This window comes from Beta vulgaris, chromosome 8, assembly GCF_026745355.1.
Source record: "Beta vulgaris subsp. vulgaris cultivar EL10 chromosome 8, EL10.2, whole genome shotgun sequence".
Classification (NCBI taxonomy): domain Eukaryota; kingdom Viridiplantae; phylum Streptophyta; class Magnoliopsida; order Caryophyllales; family Amaranthaceae; genus Beta; species Beta vulgaris.
The window spans coordinates 40,627,422-40,649,173 of record NC_079209.1 but is presented as its reverse complement, the minus strand read 5'-3'; the positions used below and the strand labels follow the sequence as shown (position 1 = coordinate 40,649,173).

Sequence of the window (21,752 nt, the reverse complement as noted above, 5' to 3'; positions counted from 1 at the left end):
GCCGCTCATTGCATGGGGTTATGATAACTTCTTTAACATTGATTGCATCCTAGGGAGAGTAATCTCATAAAATAGCTCCAACTTTGATTGTGCAAGAGTGCTCATATTTACTAATTGCCTATTTGAGATTAATAGTAAGTTCCCAATGGAAATTGATGGTACAAACCATACTTTCTTATATCTGAGAAAAGTCAAAGATGGAACTAGAGCCAAATTCAAAATAAAAAAGAAAGTCACCCAAAGAAAATGGGGGAAGAATCTCAGCCCGATGAGCATGGGTCGGTAGAAGACAACCACAAAAACACCTCGCCTGGTGGTGACACGGATGTTTTTCTGACGGAGGATGAGGAATTTTACCCTCAAACTAACAAAACCTATTCAACTTCTCCACCATTGCCTCGATCAGCCAAAAAAAGGGGACAATTTAATTCCTCACAAGTTCCTAAACTGACCTTGGAACAAACAACTTCTCCTAGGGCTTCCCCACGCCCTCACACTACCTTGGCAGTGGAGCCCAATCATTACGATCAGTCAGATACAATGTCACACCAATATCGTTCTCCGAGGCAAACCAGATGTCGTCCCCTCAAATTTCTAAAGATGGTGAAATACCACCCTCCAACGAGGCCCACCAGTCTATGTCCCCTCTCATGACCAAGAGAAAAGCCCAAACTCACCTGTCCCCTATAAAACACCAAAAAAAGAACACATCTCAGGCCCACTTCCCCTCCTCTATCCTTAGCCCAACCAAACTCCTAAATAGATTTGACCCAATAATGCGCCAAAAAAAGAAACACAGCCCAGAATCCTCATCTTGCTCAGGGCCATTATTCCCTCCAGGCTTTGAGCAATTTCTTCCCTCACCAATAAAAGTGACTCAGCGGAAAAAAGAGAGAAAAAACTAAAAAATAAAAAATAAAAAATTCTCTCGGTAGTTTTGGGTAGTTTGCTTATCAACGCAGATCATGCCATTGACATGGCCAATCTCTTGGGCCTCTCTTTTAACGAGACGCAAGAAGAACTAAAGGAAAGGATTGAGAGAATTCTCTCGGCTCAACTGCAGAACTGGAATGCTCACTCCAGGTAATTACCTCATAAATCACTCATCCTTAGATTGCTTCTAATGATTTGTTTATCATGGAATATCAGATGTCTCGGTGCTAGACTAAAAAGAAGTGCACTCAGAAAAATCATTCATTCTCATGATCCCATGCTCATTGCCATACAAGAAACTAAGCTCAAAGAAATCTCCCCCAAACTGATTAGAATGGTTTGGAACTGTAATCGAATCAAAAGGTCATATGCACCTTATGTGGGTAACTCAGGTGGGTTCCTCACCATTTGGTCTCAAGATTTCCCCCCTCTAGCAGTACCATAAACAAGAACTGGATTGCACAACGTCATATCTGTATGGCAAATAACTCTAAATGCAATATCCTCAATCTATAAAATTCATGTTCAGTTGAGGAAAGGGCCCAAGTCTGGAGTGACATCTCCAACTACTGGCAAGAAAATAAAGAACCATATATCATTATGGGCGACTTCATTGAAGTTTTATCCTCTGATGATCGGGGCAGTCACATATCATCTCTCTCAAGTATGGAGGATTTCAAATCATTCATTCAAACTCTTCAACTCATTGAAATTTCTCCAGATGGTCGTTTTACTTGGTTCCGAGGGAACTCAAAAAGTAAACTGGACCGGATTTTCGTAAGTCCGAAATTGATACCTATTTACCCTAACCTAAGGGTATCCCTTCTCAAAAGGGGCCTCTCTAATCACTGTCCATTACTTCTTCATAGTCATGATCGTAATAGAGGGCCTAAGCCTTTCAAGTTTATGAATTGTTGGCTAACTAATCCACAATATATGAGAATCATTAAAGCCTCATGGGAAAACTCTCCTTCTCTCTCTTTGAATGGCAAACTGAAAAATATACAGAAAAACATGAGGACTTGGAACAAGAATGTCTTTGGCAACATAGATTCTAATATCTCCAACTTGGAAGCTTTGTACAAAGATTTAATGAGATCTCAAACATCCGAAACCTGAAAACATCTGAGTTAGAGGGAAAAAAAACAAGCCAAATCTGATCTTTGGCTCTGGATGAAACAAAAGGAATCTTTTTGGGCTCAATTATCTAGAGTACAATGGCTTAAGGAGGGAGATTGAAACTCAAAATTCTTTCATGTGGTGGCATCTAATCGCAAAAGAAGGAACTGCATTCCTTTTATTGAAAAGGAAGGAATAAGAATCGAAGATCCTCAGGGTATAAAACGAGAAGCAACTGCTTTTTTAAAAAGAATTTTTACTGAAGAATACACCAATAGGCCCACTCTCCAAGGACAGGACTTCAGACATCTATCTTCAGAGCAACCATCTTCTCTCACTGCACCTTTCAGAACTGAAGAAATTGACTCAGCCATGGCCTCATGCAACCCAGATAAATCCCCGGATCCCCAATGGTTTCAATTTTAAATTTATCAAGGACGCTTAGGAAGTAATTAAGGATGATGTCTATTCCATTATCCATGAATTCTGGGCCTCTTCGACGCTTCCTTAAGGCTGCAATATGGCCTTCATCACTCTTATTCTAAAAATGGAAAACCCATCCCAATTCTCAGATTATCGACCCATTAGCATGGTGAGTTGCGTTTATAAGATTATTGTCAAAATTCTCTAAAAAAGGCTTCAAGATGCTATGAACTCTCTCATTGGCCCATTACAATCATCATTCATTGAAGGCCGTTAAATCTTAGACGACGCTCTTGTAGCAGGTGAACTCATAGACTCGTGCAAAAGGAAGAAGATTCCATCATCTCTTCCGAAAATTGATTTTCATAAAGCCTTTGATAGTGTCTCTTCGGATTTTCTCGATTGGGTTATTGAACAAATGAAATTCCCCAAGCAATGACGCAATTGGATTCAATCATGCATTATGACGGTCTCATCATCCATCCTCATTAACGGATCACCTTCAACCCCATTTAAACTCCATCGTGGTCTCCGCCAGGTTGACCCATTATCGCCGTTTTTATTTGTGCTAGTTCTCGAACCCTTGAAACTTGTCATTTAAAAAGCAACAACAAACAGACTTTGGGAGGGCCTGGAAATCTGCCCAAGTGGTTCGAAGCTTACTGTAACAACCCTGAATTTCCGATACTTCTAAAATCAACTTAATATAAATAAACTCGGAAATCCAAAGGTGCTACGCCGCGATAATTATTAATAATAACCGCAAGGCTAATGGTTCTAACTAAAACAATAATAACCAAAAGTCTTAACTAATTATTACAGACCAACTAAATAGACTGTAAAATAATTATTACAAACCAGAACATAAATCTTATAGTCAAATAAATAACAGCAGAAGTCTTTTTTAAAGTCCTATTAAATCAAAAGGGATCCATCGCACTTCGGAGCTAACTATCTTCAAGTCCATGCACATTAAACACTGTAATATCAGCCAAAGGCTGAGCAAGATTTAATACTGTAATAAAACAAAACCATTCAACGTGCAGGTAAGATATATAGGAATATCTTACAAATTCATTTAAAAGCTGTACAGATTATATATATATATATAATATTAACATTCTAACAACCTCAAATCCAATCTTTCTTTCTTTCTGAACTATTATGTAAAACTTTCAAATATAACCTTTCGTAATCTGTGAGTAGGAAGTAACAAAAATCCAATGAGCTAGCTAGGCTCACTAGACAAGGTAAACACCAAAGTCCTTAGTATGCATACCCCTAACTTGATAACGTGCCAATAAGGAAGACAAATGGCAAGAGTATTGATCAACATACCCCCAACTACTAAAATATATTGTTGAGACGCTGTTAACTCAACATACTTCCAAACTCGGAGAATACTGCTTACCGGCCCGACAACCCCATAATAAAACTCTAAAAACCCTCGCAAGGGTGAGGAGCTTCCTGCTTTCAAAATCTCAACTTGGTAACATAGATAAACTTCCTCCTTTTTATATAAGTCTCATAAATAATCTCATGAACTCTTTCAATATAAATATTGAGAACAATATAAATCTCAACGTATAAACTTCATAAAATAATCTCGTTGTAAAAATAAATTTCTAAGCAATGTAAAATAATTTCTGAACTCATCTGTACAGCACAGTAAGAAATCTTACCTTATCAGCAATCACAGTTAACAAATCTCAATCTCAAGTCAAAAAGGTTCCTCTACGAACCCACAATCTACAATATAATAACATATGTAGTATAAGTTACTTGTGGTATACCTAGAGTTGATACATACGGGTCTATAGGAGCAACACATATGTTTAGCACCTACTAGGCTACTAATGACAACAATACAAATATTATGAGGTAGAAGTATATTTTATTGTTTTGAGAATACAGACACACTTCATGAGCAGGGCCTTCATAACATTAGCATATTTGAATGGGATTTGTTCACAGTATGCAACGTTGACCAATAAATGTATGGAAATTTGTTAATTGAAAAATATATAAACCAAATGCACGAACAACCTACATAAATGGAGGATCATTGCTCCAAATGCTATAATTTGAACAAAACATTACCACAATTTAGAGATATTAGCATGATAACAAATAGCACTCAAATTCACGACTGAAATCCACTTATATACGTATATGTAAACTATATTATATCAAAATCACACATGGGTCAATTGTACCAATTGGGCAAAAATCGAAATATATTCAACTCAATTTATTCAAGGACCCTAATTTTACAATGTCCCAACGTGAAATACTAAACAAAGAAAAACTGAGATTAAACTTAAAGTTAGAACTTACTTGAATTGGGAAGATAGAATTACACAAGAAAAGACCCAAAATCGCCCTTTTAAGTCGAATTTCGTCCCACAAAACAACTAAAATAAAACACAATCTTTTTTTTTTGCTATTTGAAACACCCACAATATCATGTATTGTCAAAGGTAGATCAAGGAAGTTTATTTTGTGAGAAAATTTGTGAATTTAGGGTATTGAATAAAAAAAAAATTAGAAAGAAGTTTTTGGAGAAGATGATGAATAGTGCTTTGGGAAGAAGTTTTTGTTGGTTTTGCTGGGAAATACCCCCGTAAAACCTTTAACCCCTTTTTGTTTTCTTTTCTTACTCTATCTTTATAATAAGGTTAGCTAGGTTTTAACCTAGGAAATTTAGGAATCAGTTTTTTTTTTTAACCACTTCAAAGGTAAAGTCAAAGCTAGTAAAAAAAAAATATTTTTAATAAAAGACATCTGAAATTCTTTTCCTAAAATAAAGTAATCCAACTAATTACTAAACGGGTATAAAAATACGGGGTGTTACAATCTACCCCCCTTAAAATAAGTTTTGTCCCGAAACTTAAAGTATTACTCAAATGATCAAACTTATACTCTTGATTCTGAAAACATCTCACGAACTTTATCATAGGAATCACATCGTAATATAACAAGTAGGGAGTGAAACACATCAAAGCAAAGCTTTTTCATAAAATTTTCAATCACATGTTACCATAACAACTTTCAACACTAACACACGTAATTATTATGAATTCTACCCCCCTTAAAAAGGAGTTACGTCCATGTAGCTAAAATTTACCTGCGTGAAGAGATGGGGATGCTTAAGACGCATCGCATCCTTAGCTTCCCAAGTAGACTCCTCCGAGTTGTGGTTTGACCACAGCACCTTCACGATCTTTTTCTCACCTTTGCGAGTCTTTCGAACTTTGTGATCTAGAATCTGAACTGGAAACTCCTCATAAGTCATGTTATCATCTAACTAGAGAGACTCTGGCTGTAGCACATGCGAAGGGTCACTAATGTATCGCCGCAACTGAGAAACATGGAACACGTTATGCGCACGATCAACGCCTGGCGGCAACGCCAATCTATAAGCCACCTCTCCTATTCTCTCCAGAATCTCGTACGGGCCAATGAACTTAGGGCTCAACTTGCCCTTCTTCCCAAATCTCATCACTCCTTTCATAGGAAAAACTCTAAGCAACACCTTCTCTCCCACCTGAAACTCCTCATGGCGACGATGCTTATCACCATAGCTCTTCTGTCTATCTTGCGCCGCCTTCATTTTCTGCTGGATGAGCTTACCTGCTCAACAGTCTCCTGAATCATCTCTGGACCAATCACAACCGACTCACCAATATCACTCCAACACAAAGGAGTACGACAACGCCTACCATACAAAGCTTCAAATGGTGCCATCTGAATGGTAGAATGATAACTGTTATTATATGAGAACTCAATCAAATCAAGCTTATCCTCCCAAGATCCCTGAAACTCTAAGGCACAATCCCTCAACATATCTTCCAATATTTGAATAGTGCGCTCGTCTGACCATCTGTAGCAGGATGAAAAGCTGTACTCATCTTCAACTTAGTCCCCAAAGCTTCTGAAGCTTCTGCCAAAAGTTAGACAAGAATTGCGATCCCTATCCGAAATAATATCACTCGGAACACCATGAAGTCTCACGTGCTCTCTATAAGCATTAGCCAGCCGTTCATGCTTCCAAGTATCCTTCATGGGAACGAAATGAGCAGACTTGGTAAGACGATCCACAATAACCCAAATCATATTATTCCCCTTTGGTGTCCTCGGAAGTCCACAAACGAAATCCATTGAGATCGAGTCCCATTTCCATGTAGGAACCTCTAAAGGCTGAATCATCCCCTGAGGCCTCTTGTGCTCACTCTTGACCTTTGACAAGTCAAGCATCTCGAGACATACTTAGCAACATCCGTCTTCATATGGCACCAAAAATCTGCTTGATCCTTGTACATCTTATCCCCTCCAGGATGAACTGAATATTTGCTGAATGAGCTTCTTTAAGATCTTTTCCTTCAACTCAGGAACATTAGGAACACACCATCTCCCCTTGAATCTCAAGCTACCATCCTCAGCCATTATGAAATTGACAGGCTCATTAGTTTGCTTGGCCTTTAAGAATTGATCCTGTGCTTGTGCTTTCTTGATCTCATCAAACAAAGTGGACTGAATCACAAGAGAGTTAAGCTGAGCTCCTAATTGCACTATCTCCAAATCAAGATTATGAAACTCCTCTCGAACGCATGGTCTGTAAACAGTGAGAGGATTTCCTACTAAGTGCATCTGCAATAACATTAGCCTTACCCTCATGGTATTGAATCTCCATATCATAATCCTTGATCAGCTCTAACCATCTCCTTGCCTCATGTTAGCTCTCTCTGAGTGAAGATGTATTTCAGACTCTTATGGTCGAAAATATCTTGAATGATGTGCCAAGCAGATAATGACGCCAGATCTTAAGTGCAAAAACAACAGCTGCCAATTCTAGATCATGCGTCGGATAATTCAACTCATGGTTCTTCAGTTGCCTAGAAGCGTAAGCAACAACCTTTTTATCCTGCATAAGCACACAACCAAGCCATTCTTCGAAGCATCTGTGAACACTTCGTACTCAAGGTTACCATCAGGTAAGTCAACACAGGAGCTGTGGTGAGACGCTCCTTCAAAATCTGGAATGCCTTCTCACAATCATCATCCCAACGATACCTAGTATCCTTCCTCATCAATGCAGTCAACGGCCGAGCTATTTTCTAGAAGTCCTTCACAAACCTCCTATAATAACTTCCCAAGCCAAGGAAACTGCGAATCTCAGTCACACTATTTGGAGTAGGCCATTCTGAAACAGCTTGGATCTTTGATGGATCAACTGAGACACCCTCCCTAGAAATGATATGACCAAGAAAAGCAACTTTCTCCAGCCAGAATTCGCACTTGGAGAACTTAGCATACAACTTATTCTCCCTCAAGACCTGCAGAACAGTGCGAAGATGCTCTTCATGCTCACTAGCATCCTTTGAATAAATCAGTATATCATCTATGAACACACCACAAACTTATCCAGGTACGGCCTGAAGACTCGATTCATCAAGTCCATGAACACTGCTGGAGCATTAGTCAACCCAAAGGGCATAACAGTAAACTCATAGTGCCCATAGCGAGTTCTGAAAGCGTCTTAGGAATATCATTCTCTGCAATACGAAGTTGATGGTATCCAGATCTCAGATCAATCTTCGAGAAAACTCCAGCTCCCACCAACTGATCAAACAAATCATCTATTCTTGGCAAGGGGTACTTGTTTTTCACTGTAACATTATTGAGCTCTCTATAATCAATACACAAACGAAGACTCTCATCTTTCTTCTTCACAAACAAAACTGGTGCACCCCATGGAGATACACTAGGCCGAATGTAGCCCTTATCAAGCAACTCTTCTAATTGAGCCTTAAGTTCTTTCATTTCAGCAGAGCCATTCTATAAGGAGGCTTAGAAATAGGTCCAGTTCCAGGCATCAAGTCAACACTGAACTCAACATCACGTCTCGGAGGCATGCCAGGAATATCATCAGGAAAAAATCTACAAACTCATTAGCAATACGAACATCTTCAACACGTGGCTCTTCCTTACTAGTGTCGTGAACATGGCACAAGTACATAGGACAACCCTTCCTCAAATAGGATTTTAGAGTCAAAGCAGAAATGATTTTCAAAGAAGACCCTCTATAAAACTCATGGACTCCACTAGGACCAACTACAGACACCTTTTGTTTCTCACAATCTATCTTGGCTTTATGCCTACTAAGCCAATCCATCCCTAGAATTACATCAAAATCATGCAAAGGAAAAGCTATCAAATCAGCTACTAGGTGGTACTACCACACATAATAGGGACATCTGGATACAAGTTATTACAAGTTATGATCACACCAGAAGGAATAGAGATATCTACATCACAAGTCCTAGAGTTCTCTAACCCTAACTTTTTCACAAGAAGTTCAGACACAAAAGAATGAGAAGCACCAGAATCAAATAGCACATAAACGGACATCGAATGAATAGAAAAAGTACCAGTGACCACGTTCCCTTGGTGTTTGCCTCAGTCTGGTTCATCACATGAACCTGCCAGTGTTCCTCCTCACATCACCTCTATGCCCCTGAGTAGCATTTGCAGTCCCTCCATTGCGATTAGGTGCAGCATTCCCTGGTGTAGAAAGAGCAGGACGACTGTTGTTACCATTCTGGGGTCTCTTATCTGCTTGCGCCCCATTCCTCGAACTCATCTCAGGCCTGAAGTTCCTCGATCTAGGATTACTAAAACATTCATAAGCACGATGCCCTTCTCCCACAGTGATTACACTCCACAAATTACCATCACAATCCTTGCCAGGGTGGTTCTCACTACAACGTTTGCAATAGAAAATCCGATCAGTCCTCTGAATCTGACCTTGGGGCTGGCTACGGGAAGGAGTGGAGTTCTGGTTGTCCTTTGAATACTGCTGACTGGAACCTCCCTTGTTATAGTTAGTACCAGAATCACAGTTCCCAAAGTTTTGATTTTTATTGAAACCCCCTCTACCTTTGTTGTAACCAGTGGAACCAGATGTATGACCCTTTTTTGTCGCCTGAGTAGACCCTGCTGGAGTGGATTTCAACTTCTTTGCAGCTAGTCTCTTTTCCTCAATCCTCTCAGCATTACAAGCACGAGTGTACACCTCCTTCACTGTGGCATACTCACCAGCTCCCATCCTAGAATGAAGATCGGGGTCTAACTTCTCCTCGAATTTCACCGCTCTCTCCTGCTCATCAGGAACTAACCCCTTAGCAAAACGAGCCAACTCCTGAAATTTCACATAGAACTCATGAACGGTCATATCTCCCTGCACGAGATCATTAAACTCCGTCCTCTTCCTCATATGGGCTGGAAAGAACTCATCACGAATCGCCTTCTTGAACTCAGTCCAACCAAACTCTCTCTCTTCCATGAGCTCTTCTCCTTCCTCATCCACAGTCACCTTAGTAGTCAGATCAAACTTGTTGAGTCCACCAAATATCAGCATCCTCAACCAGATAATAGGCAGCAGCATCAACCCTCATCTCATTAGGGACTTGGAGAGTGGTAAAAATTTTGTCAAATTCTCTAATCCAGTTCTCCATCTTGGTAGGGTCACCCTTACCATCAAAAGAAGAAGGTTTCTTCTGGTCAATTGCTTTAGAAATCACAGCAATTTTTGAGCTACCATTGCCAGTAGCAGGAGTAACAGGAGTGTTAAGAGAAGCAGCTTGAGCCTCAGCAAGTTTCTCCATAGCATCAGTTTCGAACTATCCCACGCATCATACTATTCGAACTTGAGTTTTTGCCACGCGCGTGCCTGCACATCATCTTAAAAGCATAATAGAAACTAAGATAAACCAAAAATGATTCATCCTTACTAAATAATTCTTAACAAAAGAAAGAAAAGAAAATAAAATAAATGAATCAAGCAAGAACATGAAAAGAGAAGTATATATCATCAGCTCATAATACTATAATGCCTTGTCTTCCCATATCACTTCCTCACAACGGCTTTTCATTTTTAATAAGTTTATTTACCTATTCTTATTTAAAGTCGTCTTAAAAGAATCTTATTATTAATAATTATCGCGGCGTAGCACCTTTGGATTTTCGAGTTTATTTATATTAAGTTAATTTTAGAAGTATTGGAAATTCAGGGTTGTTACACTTACGCACCTACAATACGTTGATGATACAATTATTTTTTATCCCCCAAATCTTGAATACATGCAAAACATCACGAAAACACTTATTATCTTTCATCTTGCCTCTAGATTACAGGTGAATTTCCATAAAAGTTCTTTGATTGGGATCCATGTTGCGGACGATTGGATAAAAATGGCTTCGAAGGCCCTTCTCTGTAAAGGGGGCCATCTACCATTCACATACCTAGGGCTGCCTATAGGTGGTGATGCCTTAAGACTTAAAAGTTGGGATCCCATCATCACATGTATGCAATGAAAGCTTGAGTCTTAAAAGGGAAAGCTTCTCTCAATTGGGGGACGTGTTACACTCATCAAGTCTTTACTATCCAGTCTCCCGCTTTATTATATGTCGTTGTTTTTGGTTCCAAAGGGAATGATTGAAAAAATCTCTAAAATCCAAAAGGCAATTCTTATGGAATGGAGACATGGAAAAGAAGTCCCTCCCCATTCGTAGCTTGGAAGCTTGTGCAACTTTCGAAAGAGCTTGGAGGACTCAGCATTGGGTGCATTGCGCATCGGAATATTGCGTTTCTCTTCAAATGGGTATGGAAATATTTTCAACACCATTCTCCTCTATGACGGCAGCTAATCTAGGAGAAATATGGCTACATCAACTCTCTCACAATCAAAGACATAAAAATTCCCAAATTTGGGGGCTCTTGGAAAGGAATATGTGCCTCATTCATCCATAATCCTGCTGCCAAAAAAAAAGCCTCCCACGGAATTCGGAAATGCGTGGGGGACGACTCTCACACCTTCTTTTGGCATGATCAATGGCTAGATGAAACTCCTAGATCTCAAAAAATTATTCCATTGTTTATTTCGAGTGGTAGCAAACCCTGAAGCTTAAGTGGCTTCTTATGGTGCTTGGGATGGCCTTCAATGGTCTTGGACCTTCTCTTGGTAGAGACCGCTCATGCCTCGGGATTTCGAAGAAACGGCCCACCTTCTCTCTATCCTTCAACAAGTGTATGTCTTTGGATGAGAATGGCAAGGATACTTATTCATGGATTTTCCACAAATCCGGGGTATACTCAACAAAATCTTTCTCTCTTGAACTCGCGAAGTCATCCGAGATTCATTGTGATGTAATTAAAGGCTTATGGAGAAGTCTTGTGCCTCATCGCATTGAATGCTTTATATGGACAGTTTTATTGGGGCGAATAAATACCAAAAGCAAGCTTGCCAAAATTGGAAGATATTGACCACCCATTTTTACACTGTTCATTCTCCTCTCTCCTTTGGAATACATGGCTGAATATTTGGAACACCAACTGGGTGCTTCCTCTGTGCATCCGGGAATGTTTTGGTCAATGGGCCTCTCCTCTCAAGAACAAATTCCTAAAAAAGGTTTGGGTTGCTATTTTCTTTATTATGGTATGGTCCATGTGGAAGGAACGAAACTTGCGCATATTCAACAACATATAATGCTAGGTTTCACAGACTCGGGATTTGGTACTGCTTCGCCTGGGTTGGTGGATAAGTGGATGGAATTACCCTTTCCCCTATTCGCCTCTTGACATTCAAAGAAACCCAACATGTCTTCTTTGGGATAATCCCCCTGCTGCAGTATGCCCGGAACCCCCTCACCCATCTCTCGCTTCTTGGCCTCCCCCTCTCATGGAATGCTTAAAATGGAATGTGGATGCTTCATTCATTCCATCACTATCTCGCTTAGCCGTAGGAGGTGTTTTACGAAACCAGGAAGGCAACTTCCAATGCCTTTTTTCATCACCTATTCCACCGACGGAAATCAATGGAGCGGAAGTCCTTGCTATATGCAGAGCCATTTCAATCTCATTGGCAAGCCCACAGATAAAGCAATGTTAAATCATCATTGAGTCGAATTTTGTAAATGCGGTTTCATGGAGTAATAGTGATAATGGAGGCCTATGGAATCTGAAATTTTCTCATTTTCATCCGTCAAGCAAGAAAAAACGAATTGGCAATTGCAATCGTGCATAAAGGCAGGGCATCAAACTTCGTAGCTGACTCTCTAGCAAAGCAATGGTCGTTTAGGTCTTCTAAGTTCATGGCCTGGTTATAATCTGATGGCTTGCGAATTAGTTTCTCAATTTTTTGGAGAGTTTTGATGTTTTCTTTTTTAGTCCATGTTATTGGAACCTGCGATGTGATTATAATTTGCTTAAACTCTTAAATGTTATATCTGGCTTGGTATCTCTGTAACTTTTTATGGCGGGAGTTTCGGCTGCCTCCTCATACATGGGTCTTATGTGATTGTAGTTTTGTTTATATAAAATTATATCTTCATAATATTATTCTAATGTATGTGTTAAACATATTTTGTAGGTCTTATGGGAAAAAAAACATGAAGATTGGCTTGGACTTGGATATGAATGTCAAAGGAAGAGGAGCTGTTGTTTGTTTGTTTGTGTAAAACTTTGTTGTTTGTGTGTTTGTGTAAAACTTTGTCAAAGTTGTTGTGACTTGTAAACTTTGTTTTTGATGTGAACTTTGTTAAACTTGTTATCAACTTTTTTTTTCTTGAAAGTTTGAACTTTGAAGTATGCATTTCGTTCGTTGGAAAAAACTAGAAATTCGATATTGGAAGCAAGTGTGCGGTAATGTACTAGAAATATTTTCGAGCTTTTTCGAGCCGAATAGTTCGCGAACTCTTTCGAGCCGAGCCGAATTTTTTTTTCAAACTGGAGCAGAGCCCAGATTTTCGAGCTCGAGCTGAGCTCGAACCCTCACATTCTCGAGCCGATTCGAGCCTGGTCCTGTTCGGTCTCGGTTCGGCTCGTTAATACCCCTACCTGGGAGTGTCCTCGACACTATGAAAGTGCCCTTCGCAAGCGAAGGTTTACCTGGGTATAGGTCGTGAGGTTTTGATACTCTTTGCTTCCCACAATTAATGAAATGAAATGAGGTGATTAATTACAAAAAAAAAAAAACAGCTGAAAATTAGAAAATGTATGTTCTGGTTTCTTTATTTTTGTTCGTAGTGCTTAAGAAAACTAAAAACTTGAAACAAAATACGATAACGAAGAGACCCTAAACTTATTTGGCCATGATTGTCCTAATTCCATCATGTATGAGTATGACAAAATAGAATAATCTGTCATTGATCGGGGGGAGTGGCCGAGTGGGGGACCTTTGTCCAGATAATTACCATTTGCTTTAGTAACAAAAAAATCAATTAAACAAAGAGGTACAAAATAATACGGAACCCAGCTATATGTTATGTCGGTATGTCCTAACAATTTATTGGGAGAAAAATTGTATAGGGGTATGTTGTTAATTACATTAGAATTTGTTTGTCAGCGAAAGAAGTGCAAGTCGACATCCTGGCGTTGATCTTTACTCGATCATCTAGGAATGTTAATATGGAAGTCAAGCCCAATGTTCATTCCATTATAGGCAATTGGAGCATACATCCATAAGTCATCAGAGCTCAGTAGCTGCAAGAAATTGTATTATAATTAATCTTTAACCAATATCAAACAAATAATACCAAACTAAACTTGACCTAGTGCGTGGTTGAGATTGAGCCTTTCAATCTTGAGGCCGGGAGTTTAACTCACATTAGAAAACTTAATGGTAGGAATTTCCTAACCCTCCCCCTTACTTGAGATTTCGGTCCAGTAAAACAATTCATATTACCAATAACAAAAAAATTAAAAACAAATAATAGCCTAGATTTTTTAAAATTACATTGTCTGAATCACTTGTAAGATAGTAGTTGTCTTTTCTTATCACCCGCTATTATTTTATTTAGAGTGTTGAATGGTGAAAGAATTAAGGTATAAGTTGCTACTATTATCATATTAAACACGATAAGTTTTGCCGAACATCATAAAAAATTGGTATATCTGGCGATAACGATGTGATGAACATTTTACCTTGATTTGAAGCTGCAAAAACTTGACATACAGTACAGCTTCCTCAAGCATGGTGCTGATATCGACCTGAATATCATGTTAAAAAGTAGTTGACTTAAGAATACACCACATTGAATTGAATATATTAATAAAACTACATATTCCTCTTGCAAACAGATACCTTCTGACTTAAACCTATATTGTTAGAGTAGTAATACCTTCGAATTTTAAATTGATTTAATTTGACTTCCTATTAATTATCTTATGGCTCTAAAATGCCCGAGGAAGGTAGTAACAATCACCCAATTGGCTTTCGTTGACAAATGAAGATGAAATAATGGTCAAATAATAAAAATAAGATTAAAAGTAGTTAAAGAACATGTCTTTACATGTATTATTAAAAGAGGTGGTAAGTAGTAAGTATACATATTTTCCATAAAACCGTTTCATGGGATGTACTTTGACTTTTTTTTTTTTTTTTTTTTGAGGGGAAGGGTGTACTTTGACTTAGTTAACATCATCAGTTGGTTTGGGTATAAATAGATTTCTTCAGGTAATTTTGAATTTGGGTTGTATGATATACTTGTTCAACAACGCGTTTAGATTTGAAGTCAAATTATAAGTTTATGGAATTTTAATACTTCTTTCGTTTTTTTAGATGTTACACTTTTTATTTTAGAAAGTTTTAAATTATATGTTATACTTTTATTTTGGGTAAGGATGAGGAGCTAGCTCATGTGGTAGAGCACTCCCCTCTGATCCTTTTAGCCCTTGGGCTGACTTAATTTCCCAATAAAAAAAAAATACTTTTTTTTGGGTAATAAATTCTCTCTACCTCTCTCCTATCACATGTTCATATGGGACCCTTTATCTATCTCCTCTCCAAAAATTACCTAGGAGTCCGTAATTTGAAAAGTGTAACATCTAAAAAAAAGGGAGAAAGTATGTTCTTTTTACACTTATTATTTAACTAGCATCGTATATAGAACTGCCTCACAACAAAATTCTACGTATCAAAGTAACTAGTGATAATTAACATTATCATCCATAGCCAATTCTTACAATACAAAAGATTTTTTTTTATTTCAATATCAATCATTTATCCTACAATATTGATGATACACATTTTTTACTCTAAATGCAATTGTTGTCATATTAAAAGGGTCAAATAAAGTTGAGCTGAATTTAATCTAAACTTTTTAGATAAATCAAGTTTTTCAAAATTTTGGTCGAAACCCAAAATTTGGAATCCAGTTATGTGTTTAAAATCTTTTGACAAGTTTATACATTCTACATTTCTTCATATATAATCATTATTTTCTCATGTCAATAGTGATCTATAAAAATATATATCTCTTATATTTTTAGCATTTCAATCATATTGATTTTTCCATTTGCCTATACATAAATTTGATCATAAATCTTACAAAAACTTAATTTCATGATACTATATATTGAGACAATTTAGACAATATATGGTATAATAAGATTTGTTTATATAGTATTAACCAAAAATTAAGGTATCTTATGTGAATACTAACAATGTCAAAGTGGAACCACAAATAAAGAGAATAATATTATTGTTTTATATTATCCAGATCATATTCACTTTTTATTTTTGATAACAATGACCCTTTTGAACAGATTAACGATAAAGAATTTGAATTGGAAGAAAAATTGACAGAATTCTTGCGAAAAGATAAATATACTCATTCATCGTTAATGTTTACCTTTGTTCCATTAGGCACAAGGCTCTGCAAGATCTTTAGTCTTTCATTAATCCTTTCTCTCCTTTTCTGCTTGATGTTAAGACAAAGAGAGAACATGATCAACAACAAGTCAACATACACGAATAAAACCATGCAATTTTACTTGATGCTAGGCAACTAACGAAGCAAACATAGTAAAAGTGTATAAATACTAGCTAGGCAATAAGTTCGCTACCATGCTCAGTTTTCCTAAAAGTTTAGGGTTTTTGCTTGTATTTTACGAAATTCTACATTGTATCCCATTTTTATGAACTTTCCGTATTGTACCCTGAAACTTTATGAATGTTACACACAATACCATTACACAAAATACAAAGCAATAGATTTGGAACTTTCTTACTATGTGTGTATAAGATAGAAATGTTGAGCCTTGTTAGTTGACCGGGGTTTCGGGTATGATCTTTAAATTAAATATTGAAGGCCAAGTAGGGTTTGAGATAGGTTTCATTAGTATGGTTATATTGTGTGACATTTAAAAGTTTACGGGTACAATGTGGAAAGTTAAAAAAGTCGGATACAACCTAGAATTTCGTAAAACAGAAAGTTACAACGTATAAGAACCCAAACTTTTAAAATTTTTTTTGAGCACAACTTAAATTAAACTCTAATATTTTAATGGAATTATTGTAATAATGATATGAAAAACCTGAACGTATTTTTCAATGCAAATAATTAAACATGTACTATATCTAGTTTTTAGAACTAGTTATTAGGTCCGAGCTATATCTCGGATAAGAAAAAATTTAATTTATTAATAATACTTTATGATAATAAAACTAAATACAACTTAGTCTAGTGGTTAAGACTTTAGTATATGTACTTGAGGTCTTGGGATCAATCCCTATACTACGCATTTCTAATTTTTTTTATATATTTATATAAATAGATATAGATTACAAAATACTAGTAATGCATAAGTATTGATATATTCATGCATCATGAGGAGAAAAGCCTTCATGAGTAGCTTTTGCAATTCCTTTGTTTCCTAAATATTTCAATATTTGACATGTATGCTCGTCAATGTACAACCTCGACGATTATAATCTTAATTGTATAAAGATTCGTAAAAATATATAGAGATAAATCCACTAACTTTTAAATTATAAATCATATCTTCATATATGAATAGAGAAATAATGAAATATGGTAATGTACCCTTGCATAGAGACTCTGAGGATCCGTAGCAGACCCTCGGCTGGCTCTTGTTTTACCACTAGAATTGAGAGCATTTGCCGTTGTTGTTGTTGTCGTTGTAGTAGTAGTAGTAGTACTAGTCCCCTTAGAGCTGCAATCATCCTCTAAACTTCCGGTGCTTGAGCTCTGTCTATTCGCTGCTGCTGTTCCATCGTTTTCCTCCTCTTCATCGCCTCCTAATGCTAAACAACTCTTGCTTCTTTTCACCCTCACTTTCTTTCCCCTTTGAACCTGCATCTTTCAATAACACATTAATTTAATTTCAACAAGTGAACAAACATACCATTTCTTTACTATATATCTAGATTTTAAGTTTTAACCTCCAAATGTATTCTTTCTTCTCAAATCATATAGAACTAGTATTTAGGCCCGGGCAATGCCCCGGGTTTTCTTTTTGCTACAATTTGATAGTAGTATAAATAAGTATTCTCATACTTATTTAAAAAAGTCATCTTATTAATTATAAGTATTTCAAACGTTTTCCATTCATATGTCATCATTAATTTTGATTGAAAAATCAATAATGGTATGGTGGAGAAATGGTTGGATTTCATACTTTCATACTTGAGGTTGTGGGTTCGAATCTTCACGTAAACAATTATTATTATTTTTACTATATGAGAAAGATGTGGATATGATGCTATTGAATGAGGGATGGTGACACGTGGCACATATACGTTCTTAGGAACGCCTTTTAATATATTAGTATAGATATATATGGAAAAGTCAATATGATAAATTGACATGTAAATTCTTATATCTTCCATAACGATCCAAACTTTGAAATTTATTGAGACATTGTTATGTTTAAAGGGGTCTTTTCATATTCGTCTCTGAAAACTTTTCACCTTTTTCACATGTTACTTAAAAGTTTTAGCAACGTAACTTATCATTTCAGGCACCTGAAATGCCTCCCCAAACAGAGCTTTTATATATATTTTTTTTGGAGGAGGGGGTGCTTTCTAAACTCTTATAATTCTATAACCTCTTTCACATTTGCATGTACAAGTCTGCCATTTTTAGTTAGAGTTTTAAACATGACATTATTTTACTGGCCTTCTAGATTAATAATCAACTTTAAATTGGGACCAATATTAAAAGGGTATCTCAAACTTGATCGTGATAACTTTTGAATAAACCGAACTTGGTATAATGGTATATATGATGTCAAGCTTTCCAAATGAAACTTTAAACTTATCAAATACCGAGTGAATTATTAATAAGAGATAATGAACTACGTAGAATAGAGACGTTTAATTTGATCTAGTAGGTAAAAATTGGAGCTTACCTCAAAATCTCTGGCTCTTTTCTTAGAATTGTAAGAAATGCTGGTTTTATCCTCTCCAGCAGGATCAATTTCAGAGTGATCTTGATTGACAGCATTTCCATTTTCCAATTGACAATGGAGGAAATCAATGGGTAAGGAAGATGCATTACTCGTCGCGGCTGCTAAATGTTGATGATTATCACTAAAATAATTGTGATAATGAACTTCATGATCATGACTGCTTCTATTATAGCTACTCTCTTGGGAATAACGGTACAAATTTTGAGAATTAGAGGTTGAATCAGACGAAAAATAAGATGATCCACCTTCACCATTATTATTATTGTTACCATTATTACCCATAATGTGATAATTATGACTAGAACTATGATGATGATGATGATGAGCATAATTAAGATTGACATCGTTAGGATTAGGAAACATTTGTGCCATGAAATCTGCTTCCTCGTTAACACACACAGCAGCATTAAAGTTGCTCCATTCTCCTCCCTCCATAATCTCTACTTTTAATTAACTAAAACTGATTAAGGTGAAAGGAGAATGTTTTGGCTGTGTTGTTGCTATAAAGTTAGAATTTTTAACGCGTTCTATGAGTTTATAATTAGATTTTCTCAATGATATATAAGTGTTACTTATTTATATTATGTGTAGAACATAAGTAGAAGATGAAATTGACCTTGCCATAATGAGAATTATGTTCTACTAAATGATTAGCTGTTGAGGTAGATTAACAAATGATATATGTCACTATCCATTAACAAGCAGCTTGCACGAGTCTACTGGGTGGGGCCATGACAACTCATTGGAGGATTTTAAGTAATATGAACATCAAATTATTGATGAAAGAATTGTAGTACGAGTTATAGATTGGTACTACCAGACAAACAAGCTCTTTTATTTATTTTTAACAAGAGAGGGAATAAAGGTGAGGATGGGGGAGAGAATGAGAATCTCAACTGTTAGCAACTTGCAAGGACGTGCGGTATGTTCTCTATGTTTTGTGTAATTTAAAAGATCTTTCATGCTAAGAATTAGACTTTTTATTTCTATGTTTTAATTTTAAAGAATATACTTTGATACAGACAAATATCTGCTTACGACATTTGTTATTACTCCTGTCTTTTTCAATGCTCTGTATTTGCATCAAAAATTATTTGGATAATTGGAATAGAACTTGTTTATGATTTATTTCCACAAAATCCCTCGATCAACAACTGCTGTATTTGTTATCTGAAGTGGATCTCATGAAATCACCTCGGACGGTTAATAGGGACTTTTGGAGAGGAACAAGATCATATGTGAAGTGGGAACCAGATTATGTTATAGTCTATGCACCATAAAAAATGTACTAAAAGCTTATTTGCATTGGTGTGATCAATTGATTCTATGTATAACAAATAAAAAAGTTACTTAAAACTTATTTACATACTTTGAATGTCATAATAGTTAAAACAAGAGTCGGCTATGTGTCTGTGCAACCAGACCTATAGCACAGGACCTCGTAATAACAGGGGCTCCAATCACAATCCTTTTTTTCATAATAGTACAGGGCCTCGTAATTCACTTCTATTACTGGCTTCTTTCTCTCTTTCTCATTCTCATGTAAGGTTGAAAGAGTCCAACGGTGCAATGAATTTCCTCTAATCCCTCATTAATTTCTGAAGTCCCATAAAATTTTTGAAATTTTTCATATTCTATTATTGTCGATTGTCTAATTTCTCGCTACTTTTCCCTCTTTAATCAAAGTTTCCATTAAACTATCTCACTTCCTTCTCGCAATAACTTTTTTTCATCCCAAAATTATTGTTAATGGAAGACTAATTCCAATTTTTCACAAATGAAATTTATATTTATTCAAAAAATAAAAATCAGCTATATTTAATTTCAAAATGATAAAAATCAGCTATTTTTTGTTCTCGAATTTTCGAGACCAATCTTGCTTTTGGTTGTTGCCTTGTTGAGAAAGGAGATCTGCAAGTTTTTGTGGGAAGAGGTCCTAAGGAAGACGAAGGCGAAGTCTTTCTTGAAAAAATTTAATCTGATTTGATTTTAGGTTGATATTATTTTAGTCTAATTTAGCGGGGTCACAAAACAATTAAGCCACATGTTTATATATACTAAATCAGTGAACTCATCAATTACTACAAAGTTATGCACCAAAAAAATCAATTACTCCCTCCGTCCCAGAATAGTCTCAACACTTTCTTTTAATATTTGTCCCAAATTAGTTTTGACACTTCCATTTTTGGCATGGTCCCGCTATTAATATATATATTTTGTTACACTGCATGCTTTGGGCCACACTATACCATTTATCAATAGAAAGTTACTCAACTTATGGCTATGGATGAAGCGGAATTGTGGCTATGGATGAAGCACAAGGAGTTATACTAGGTCAGAATTCGAGAATATCATGGCTTAAAGATGGCGATAGAAATACAAATTTTTTTCACACAGTGGCACCCATCAAGAAGCGAAAGAATACAATCTCATCTTTAGAGGTGAACGGTGTTACAATTGATGTCCCTTCTACATTAAAAACGAAGCATCAGCGTTTTTTAAAAAAATCTTCAAGGAAGAATCCTCAAAAAGGCCGACCTTTGAAGGCCTAGATTTCAGCTGCGTCTCACCAGAACAAGTTGAGGCATTAATCCTGTCTTTCTCTAATGAAGAAATAGACAGCGCTGTATCTTCATGAGAGTCGAATAAGGCCCCGGGTCCCGATGGATTTAACTTCAAATTTGTTAAACAATCTTGGGAAATCATCAAGCACGACATCTACAAGATTGTACGTGAATTTCATGCAACTTCTACTCTACCCCGACGTTGCAACACTGCATTCATTGCGCTAACCCAAAAATTGAAAAATCGAAAGGATTCAAAGACTATCGTCAATTAGTATGGTTGGGTGCATCTACAAGATCATTGCCAAATTGATGGCAAGAGGACTCCAAAAAGTGATGCATTCTCTCATTGGACCTCTCCAGTCCTCCTACATTGAAGGTCGTCAAATCCTTGATGGCGCCTTGATAGCAAGTGAACTAATTGACTCATGCAAGAAAAA

At 36.7% G+C, this 21,752-nt stretch overlaps 2 protein-coding genes across 2 annotated transcripts; both read right to left on the bottom strand.

The window, feature by feature from the left end:
- Positions 1-13,013: 13,013 nt before the first annotated feature.
- On the bottom strand, positions 13,014-17,637 carry LOC104901536 (transcription factor bHLH84). The gene is given in 5 exon segments (XM_057391547.1): positions 13,014-14,017; positions 14,459-14,524; positions 16,168-16,233; positions 16,288-16,323; positions 17,362-17,637. Coding segments are annotated over 5 exon segments (537 nt in total). The 3' UTR covers positions 13,014-13,924.
- A 997-nt stretch (positions 17,638-18,634) lies between these two features.
- On the bottom strand, positions 18,635-19,267 carry LOC130589914 (uncharacterized). Its single transcript, XM_057391546.1, has one exon. It carries the CDS (start codon positions 19,181-19,183, stop codon positions 18,635-18,637), a length of 549 nt encoding a protein of 182 aa, XP_057247529.1. The 5' UTR covers positions 19,184-19,267.
- Between the last annotated feature and the right edge of the window lie 2,485 nt (positions 19,268-21,752).